The 9,627-nt window shown below is 30.1% G+C and overlaps 1 protein-coding gene across 1 annotated transcript; it reads left to right on the top strand.

Annotated features, from left to right (window-relative positions):
• Positions 1–5,273: 5,273 nt before the first annotated feature.
• Positions 5,274–8,932, top strand: LOC112736309 (phenylacetaldehyde oxime monooxygenase CYP71AN24). The gene is made up of 2 exons (XM_025785699.3): positions 5,274–6,297; positions 7,923–8,932. Exons 1-2 carry the CDS (start codon positions 5,335–5,337, stop codon positions 8,541–8,543), a joined length of 1,584 nt encoding a protein of 527 aa, XP_025641484.1. The 5' UTR covers positions 5,274–5,334; the 3' UTR covers positions 8,544–8,932.
• The last annotated feature ends 695 nt before the right edge of the window (positions 8,933–9,627 follow it).

Below are 9,627 nucleotides of genomic sequence, written 5' to 3'. Positions count from 1 at the left end.
TGAACATTCAGAGGAGTCCTCAGGTTACGAATCATGACGTCACTTTTGTAAAGGAGCTAATTACTCAGGGACAGGGGTGGAATATGAACGAGTTGAGAAAACGTTTTGATGGAGATACCATAGGGAAGATCATTAGAACCCCGGTAAGTATTATTGGTAGAGAAGACAAGTTTTGTTGGCCTTTTAAAACAGATGGGAAATATACTATAAAGACGGGATACTATGTTGCCAGGAAAGAGATGAGTATTGATAATAACAATAGCCCTTCAACTAGTGATGACTTCAGGGACTTGTGGACGGATATTTGGAAATTAAAAGTGCCTCAAAAGATAAGATCGTTTCTATGGCGGGCCTCACATAACACATTACCGGTCTTTCAAAATCTTTATAATAAAAAAATTTCTAACACTCCTATCTGTGCTATTTGTTCGCAGGAACCCGAGTCCACTGAGCATGCGTTGCTGCTTTGCCCTTGGACAAGGGCTGCGTGGTTTGGAGCTCAAATTCAGTGCTGTCCTACGCCTCATACAGTCTCATCTTTTGGAAAATGGATAATGGAGCTTTTTAAAAATATGAAGGAGTGTACAGGAACTGATTATGAACTGTGTATCAGCAGAGTTGGTTTTTTGGCTTGGGAGGTGTGGAAAGAAAGAAATCAAGCAGTACATCAGAGGTCTAAACCTAGTCCTTCATTGGTAATCTACAGGGCTAAACAGATGGAAACAGATTTTGCAGAAATGGCAGAAGAACCAGCTATTTGTTCCGTTATTGATAGAAAGACAGTTAGAAAGGTTACCTGGAGACCGCCTCCGCCAGGATGGGTTAAGTGTAATGTTGATGCAGCGTTCTTTGAAGTGCTTCATGGAGGTGCAACAGCAGCTGTTTTCAGAGACCACGTTGGTAACCTTCTCACAGCCTCTAACTCTAAAATAGCGGCTACCTCGCCTTTAGCTGCGGAAGCATTAGCAGTTAGGGAAGGTCTAATAATAGCAAAGAACTTTCAACTGGAAAGAGTTATCTTTGAATCTGACAGTTTAATTCTCATCCAAGCTCTAAAATCAAAGGCAACAATTGCAGAGTTTCAAGTTATTTTGGATGATATTTTGGATTTAGCACGAAATATTTCAAATTGTGGGTTTACCTGGGCTCCTAGAGAAGGGAATGCCTTAGCGCATGAAGTAGCCAAGCTTACAGCCAACGGTTCTCTGCATCAGAATTGGCTCAGGTGCAAGCCACAAATCATCACGTCCATTTTGCAAAAAGAGAAGTACACGTCACTGCAATTGACAAACAGATCATGAGCATGTAATTTGTTTTGAACTGGTTATGAATTAATTAATTCAGGAGAAAACTTACTTCCTTTATAGGTTGAGAGTTCGAGGGTAATTTAGAAATGGATTTTGGCACCTCCACTATGGGGAGATTGTGGAATAGCAACTTTATTGTTCTAATGCTTTCCTTGTTTGGATCTGGGTTATTTTGGTGTCCCTAGGGGAGGAGGGGCGGCACTTAAAAGAGTGTGGGAAGGCATGTTGGATCTGCAGTTGTTTAAAGAAAGGAAGGGTGAATTTCTTGTTGGGCAATAGATTGGAGTTTCTCAATGATGACTTTGAAGCCTGCTGTAGGTTTCAGGTTGGGTTGTCCAGATCTTCTAGAGGAGGCTCTTTTCAGCCCAAAGTCTGTCTGTCCTAAGGCAATGAGTCTGCATGCATCCTGAGGGTGGTTGCATTGTGTGCTGCTCAACGTTGCGGAGTGTTGATGAAGACGTCCTTCTTGCTGGCTAGCTCAAGATCTTTGATGACAAGCACAGCATCTCTCCTCGGATTGGTGCAGTTAGGAGGAAGCTCTCCTCTTGACTAACATTTGGAGCAGTTGCAAGGTTGTTTCTGCAAGGACTGCACCGTCGGAGAGGATGATAGCAACAACAACAACAATTCCTAATGCTACAGGCCTTGCTTCAACAATAGCAGATGTACCGCCCTAGCATGCTTGCCGCTGCAATGTTGTTTCAGCAGGGAGCTAATAAGAAAAGAAAAGCCCTCTTTTGCTTTTTTGGACTATCATGACCAAGCATGTGCAATGCACTTGTGATAATGACATTGCTTGGAAGGCAACTATATGACCAAGCTCTCAATGTGATTTGGCCATATTGTCTTGCAGTGATACCTCACCAATGTGAGATTGTTGACCTATGCTCTCCATGGTAGCAGCAGAGTGGGTTTGGGCGTCATTGGCAATCTTAGCAGGATCGGCGCATAAGGGAGCTGATGGATTTGTTTCCGGATCGGGTGGGTCTGGGATGGTCCACCTGGTTTTTGTTTTTTTGGCCCTTTGTAGGCCTGACACTGTCCAAAAAAAAAAAAAAATCATCTACACTAATATATTAAAAAATATTAAGTTAGTATATTTTATATTTATTTTAATAAAAAAATATAGAAATATTAACAAAAAATATATAATTTATTTTTTTATTATTTTTATTAATTTTTTATAATTATATTTCATTTTTTTTAATTTTTAGATAAAAAAATAAAAATAAATTAAATTTTTATAATTTATTTTAATTTATTAAAAAATAAAATATAAAAATATTAATTTTATATTTTTATTTTTGTATCTTATTCTTAATGTTTTGTCTTGTCATATTCTCAAAATCAATCGCAACATAATTATAATTGTTTCTGTACGGTTATATGACTATATAATTTGTCCATAATTTAAACATTGGTACAAAATTTTGCTTTAATTTATATCTTTAAAACATAATGAACCTAAAATTTGTATTTATATATAAATTAAGGGGAAGTTTTTCCGCCATATAGTTGTTCTCAGTCTTCAATAATTTTATGGTGATGTTAGTTTTTTAAAAAAGTTTAAACTGATAAAAAAATATAATATAAATAATTATATTTTTAATATTTTGTTTAAATAATCTTTTTTTGAGTTTATTTAATTTTTATATAGATTTTTTTATTATTATTTATCTTATGTTATTTTTTTATTTTTAGTGTTCACTAGAGATTAAATTCTCAACTTTTTGGTTATAAAGTTCTTAGTGCCAATATACGTTGTCATGATAACCAAATATGATCCAAATATAAAACACATACCAAGTGTCACGAGGGAATATAAAACATAATTCTGATTCCCACCCTAATTGCTCTTGCGTTTAGGGGTGTACGCGGATCGGATCGGATGATATGGCCAAAAATTTGATTCGATTCGCACAATTTTTATCGAATCAGATCGGATATGATATCTGCATTTTTTAGTGTCGGATTCGATCCAATCCGATCCGATCCGCACATTTGCGGATCGGATCGGATATCAGATATATCTGCATAATTAAACCTTCTCTTTTTAATCATATTTTTATGTAAAAGAATTTGATAAAAATATTTCTTTCATACTTTTAAACTTATTTATTCCTAAAATATTTTTAATCAAACTCTATCTAAATAACAAAAATAAAATAATACAATATATGAATAATAATTACTAACTAAAACATACAAACAAGTAAATATAATACCAAACATATATATATTTATTTAGTTTTTAATTATTATAGTGCAGATCTGCAGATTCGTGGATCGGATACGTGGATGTAGAGCAGATATCCGCGATCCGATCCGATCAATTTGCGGATCGGATCGTATTTGTAATTTTCAGATCGGATGCGGATATTTACCGCGGATACGATCCGATCCATGGACACCCCTATTGCCTTTAGTTAGTTTATTTCATGTTGTTTTAATTTAAAGGTTTTTTTAGTATAAACTTTTAAATAGAGGTGTTCATGGATCGGATCTAATCCGCATATCCGCGGTATTTATTCGAATTCGATCTGAAAATTATGGATATGGATCCGATCCACAAGGTTATCGGATCGGATCAGATCAGATCTGTAAACTAATCGGATTAAATTATGGATTTTGTGTAGATATTCGCATATCTGATCCGCATATCTGCGTATCCGCAAAAATAAAGAAATAAATAAATTAATATTTTTTTATATTTTATTTCAACTAATAATTATCATATATGTTGTATTATTTTAATTTATTATTTAAGAAATGTATGTTTAATATTATTTTAAGAGTAAACATATTTAAAAGAATAGAAAAAATAAATTTTATTGATATTTTTTAATAAAAATAAGCTTTTAAAAATATTTTTGTATTTTACGGATATATCCGATATCCGATCCGATCCGATCCGTAAATGTGCGGATCGGATTGGATCGAATCAGATCCAAACTTAAAATTTGCGGATATTGGATCCGATGATTTTAGTGCAAATCGGATTAAAATTTTGGCCATATCTAATCCAATCCGATCCGATCCGCATTCACCTCTACTTTTAAAGACAATCCGCACTCACCTTCAATTATTCTAACTTAATTTTTATAATTTAATTATTATATTAGTCTCTATAATTTCACTAAATTTATAATTATGTCACTATATTTTTTTTTAAATTAGGTTCTTACACTTCTTTTTTAATTTTATAACTAGATCTTCGCCTGTATAAAAAAAATATTAGAATTAAAAAAAATATTTTTTCTCAAATTAAAAGTATCTATAATTAAAAATTTAATTAGATCTTTAATCATATATTTTTTGAAAAGAATATTTTATTAATTTTATTTTTTTTTATACGAAAAGGACCTAATTACAAAATTAAAAGTAGTGTAGAGATCTAATTAAAAAGAAAAAAAAAATAAAAATCTAATAAAAAAATTAGTAAAATTATAGAGACAAACAAAATAATTAATTTTTTTTATTTCACATATCCGATCCAAGTAATAATTTAACTAGGAGAAATGTTAGGGGACTATCTGGATTTATTATTTTTGGCCATCACTTAACCATCAACTCATTAATTTTTTTAGTCTAATTCTTTTAGTTTAATAATTCAAGAAGATACTTTATCTCATATTTTTAAAATTAATCTCGCTACATTACCAACAGTATATTTGCCAACTTCTACCAACTATTGTTTATAATTGTATTTAATAGAAGTGTCTTTGTAGATGTGTCTAATAAAAATATCTTTTTTATAATTGTGTCTAATAAAAATGTCTTTATATATATTTCTTAGATGTATCTTCTTATACATATATTTAAAATATAATAATTAATTATTGTTAGTAATAAGTTGATAGGTATTATATTAATACCCTATATTTTTCCTTTTAAAATTGATGCTAACCAATAACTAAAAAAAAATAAATTCTAATAACCCTTTAACATTATTCTTTAACTAGTGACAAATTGGTTATTTCAATACATAGATATCCTAAAAAATTTTGGAAGAAGTAGTGAAGGAAGAATGGCACCAATTGCATATGTTCTAAAGCAATTGCCATGTGAGCTTAACTCAACCCTTTACCTTTCAATTCTAGTTGGCACCATTAGCATCCTTCTTGTGCTTAATCTCATCATCACAAGAAAAAGAAACAAATCCATTAATCTTCCACCATCACCACCAAAGCTACCTTTCATTGGAAACCTTCACCAATTAGGAACCTTGACACACCGTTCTTTCAAAGAACTCTCCAACAAGCATGGCCCTCTCATGTTCCTTCAGCTAGGGCAAATCCCAACACTAGTGGTTTCGTCGGCGAAAATAGCCAAAGAAATCGTCAAAAACCAAGATATTATTTTTTCAAACCGTCCCCAAACTACGGCCGCAAACATCTTTCTTTATGGTTGTAAAGATCTAGGGTTTATGCCCTACGGCGAAGAATGGAGACAGAAAAGAAAAGTTTGTGTTCTCGAACTTCTAAGTCTCAAAAGGGTTAAATCCTTTCTCCCAATAAGAGATCAAGAAGTTGTAGAACTGGTTGATACTATTAGTAAAGCGTGTTCAAGAGACGACGAATCGCCGTCATCTTTTGTGATTAATCTTAGTGAGTTGATGATTGCTACATCAAACAACATTGTTTCAAGATGTGTTCTTGGACAAAAGTATGATATCCCAGATGGGAGTGGACATGGAAGCTTTGGAGAGCTTGGGAGGAAGGTGATGGGGCAACTCACTGAATTTTGTGTTGGTGATTTCTTTCCTACATTGGGTTGGATTGATGTTGTTAGAGGCTTGATTTCTGAATTTAATGCTACCTTTGTAGAATTAGATTCTTTCTTGAATGGGGTAATTGAAGAGCATAAGAACAATAAAAAGAATGATGGTGAGGATGATAATAAAGACTTTGTGGATATACTTCTTCATCTTCAAGACAAGGGTTTGCTTGAATTTGAACTCACTCTAGAAGATCTCAAAGCAATGCTAATGGTTTGTTCTTCTCTTCCCTTCTCGTGAATAATTATTAATTTTTTTTAAAGATTTTCTTATGAAAAATGAAAATAAAAAACGAAAATAAATCAAGAAAAATTAGAAGGTCAGTAGATTTTGTGATTTGTAATTATTAATTAGCTATTATAAGTATTTTTAATGGTGTGAGATTATATCTAATGGTATGAGATTATTCACTTTTTCTTACAGATTAAGGGTTGGCTAATTTTTAATAAAAGTATCGACCTCTAAACTTTTTTATAAAACAATTCATAATTAGTGCAGTTTCTATCGCTTTTAAGACTTTAATTAATGCCTTAATAATACTAGTAAGCAAACGTATTAAATCATTGCATATGTATAAAAAAAACATAGTTTTGTGGTAGCTAAGTTACCCTTATTTTTTAAAGTTTTTTGGTTGAATTTTAAATAAATTTAGGTTGATCTAATAATTAGTTATTAATTTATTTAAATAAATATTAAAAATTTAAATTTTATTTTGTGTATGTAACAATTTGTTGATACAACAAACTCTTAGTTAAATAAAGTTTAGTTTTATGATAAATTAATTTTTAATTTGTCAAATTAAAAAATACATCATTGCACATGTATGTGTACACTCCTAGATGTGTAAGTACACCTAGAAATTGGAGGAAGTAACATGCAATACACTTATGTAATTATGACATATTTTATAAAAACCTATTGTCTAAATGATTTGTTGAAGCTAAATAAAAGAAAAACTCCATATTAGATTTGCTGTTAATCTATTATTTACGCGTTGGTCATGATAACTGATATTTTTTTAACAGCCAATACATTTTTTTATTTTATTAATTAAAAATAATTTAAATACATAATTAATTAATAACAATTATTTTTTTATCAGTAGTGTCAAAATCAAATATTTGGTGTATGATCAGTATATATTATTATAACACTTTTTATATTTTGTTCCATTTTTCACTTTATTCTTTATTATTAAAAATCTATTTTTATTACCTTCAATAATTTAAATTATGTGTGGTGTTTAACTAACAACTACTTTAAATGTCAAATAACATCATTTTCTTTAATGAAAATATTTGGTAATAAAAATAAATTAACCAAAAATAATAAAATTTTATTTTATTTAATATTTATTAATTCTAACAATATTTTAGGGTAAAGTATACTTTTTGTCCCTAAAGTTTAATAAAAGTTTCAAAATTATCCCTAAGTTTTATTTTGTTTCAATTTTGTCCCAAAAGTTTTCGATTTGTATCAAATATGCCCTCGATGGCTAAATTTTCAAAAAATTTAAGACCAATCTAACAATAATGCATGAAAATTATGCTTGATTTGCTTGTATTGAGGGTTGTTCTTATGAAATTGTTGTTGAATTGATCTTAAATTTTTTTAAAAAATAACCGTTAGGGGTATATTTCATGCAAATCGAAAACTTTTGGGACAAAATTAAAACAAAATAAAACTTAGGGATATTTTTGAAACTTTTATAAAATTTCAGGGACAAAAAATATACTTTACCCTAATAAATATTAAACAAGACAAATTCTGTCTGTTGTTTTTTTTTTTTCTAATATTATGGTTTCTATAATTAATTTATTTCATTTTATTAATTGTAGGACATGTTTGTTGGAGGGAGTGATACTACTTCAACAAATTTGGAATGGATTTTTACTGAGCTCCTTAGGAACCCAAATACCATGAAGAAAGTTCAAGAAGAGATAAGGAGAATTGTTGGTAACAAATCAAAGGTAGATGAAAATGATATAAATGAAATGAAGTATTTGAAATGTGTGATCAAAGAAGGTCTTAGGTTACATCCACCTGTTCCTATCTTGGTTCCTAGACAAACAACATCAAATGCAAAAGTAAAAGGTTATGATATTCCTTCAAAAACAACTGTATATTATAATGTTTGGGCAATTCATAGGGACCCTGAATTATGGGAGAATCCTGAAGAGTTCATTCCTGAAAGATTTGAAAATATACAAATTGATTATAAAGGACAAGATTTCCAATTATTGCCATTTGGTACCGGAAGAAGGGGTTGTCCTGGAATTTCATTTGGAATTGCTTCCACTGAAATTATTCTTGCTAATCTTTTATATTGGTTTGATTGGAAGCTACCTACTAATGAAAATGGTGAACTAGTGCAAGACATAGACATGACTGAAATGTCTGGGATCACTGTTAGCAAGAAAGTGCCACTTCATCTTCATCCCATACCATTTTCTCTTTGATTAAAATCAAGATATGTTTGTGAGGGTCTTGATGATTTTTAAGACTTTGTTTTATCTTATTTATTGTGGAAATAACTTTGTTACATGTAATAGACTTTGTTTCTCGGTGGAAACTCAGGTACAGTCGACTTTACGTGAAGTTGATACCTGAGAGCCGTTAAATAATTTGACTGATTTGACTAAATTTTCATAACAGCTTTCAGGTATCAACTTCACATGAAGTCGACTTCAGCTGAGTTTTTACCTTGTTTCTCTTGTATGGTGGTGAAATTTATTATCGATAATGCTACAGAAAAATAAAAAAAAAACAGTTAAAACTTGTCTTATTTATATTTATTAATTGTTGTAGTAGTAATTAATGAATATTAAATAGAACAAGTTTTGGTTGATTTTGGTTAGTTAAATTTTTTTATTATCAAACATTTTCGCTTGTTATATATAAAACGAACGTGATATTTCATTTTTGTACCACTAATAAATGTTTAGTTTTGGTAACTCAAGGAAATAATAATTGCTTATTATTGGAGTAATTTATCATTTTCTTACCATGAAAGATTAATACGATGGTAATTCTAATAATGAAATATTAAAGTGTTCATGATTCTAACTAAAATATATATAAACTAATATTCTACTAATAAAAGATTAGGTTAGTTTGATAAAGCTACAAATGAATAATTACTCATATCTTTTTTTATAGATCTAGTTGGAGTTAACCAAAAGGTGTCAATTCATTTGTCTGTTAATACATTTTTGTTTTGAAGTTGTTAGATTTTCATCCATTTCAGTTATTTATGTATGTTATTATATGTGATATTAATTGCTTGAAAATAAGTGGTTCTATATGGTGAATTTTTTATGCAATAATTTGATTAAGGATAGTGGTTAACAATTTGTAATTAACTATGAACTTAGTATTGTCGATTTAGTGTACCCTTATGCAATTATCTTAACTTTAATTAATCATGTATAATTTATAGTAAAAAAAATAATACAAATTATTTTAGTTTATTATCAATTTAATTTTAATATCATGTAAAAAATTGCAGCAGTTTAAAATTGTCGTAATTTAAAAAAATAAATT

The sequence above is a fragment of the Arachis hypogaea genome, chromosome 13 (genome assembly GCF_003086295.3).
Source record: "Arachis hypogaea cultivar Tifrunner chromosome 13, arahy.Tifrunner.gnm2.J5K5, whole genome shotgun sequence".
Classification (NCBI taxonomy): Eukaryota; Viridiplantae; Streptophyta; class Magnoliopsida; order Fabales; family Fabaceae; genus Arachis; species Arachis hypogaea.
The sequence above is the reverse complement of the archived record's forward strand: the minus strand, read 5'-3'. Positions and strand labels throughout refer to the sequence as shown.

Bases quoted from the DNA above. Each gene is read 5' to 3' on its own strand.
- LOC112736309 (XM_025785699.3), top strand. From the start codon at position 5,335: ATGGCACCAATTGCATATGTTCTAAAGCAATTGCCATGTGAGCTTAAC. The intron at 6,298-7,922 runs GTTTGTTCTTCT...TATTAATTGTAG, and splicing joins ATCTCAAAGCAATGCTAATG to GACATGTTTGTTGGAGGGAG.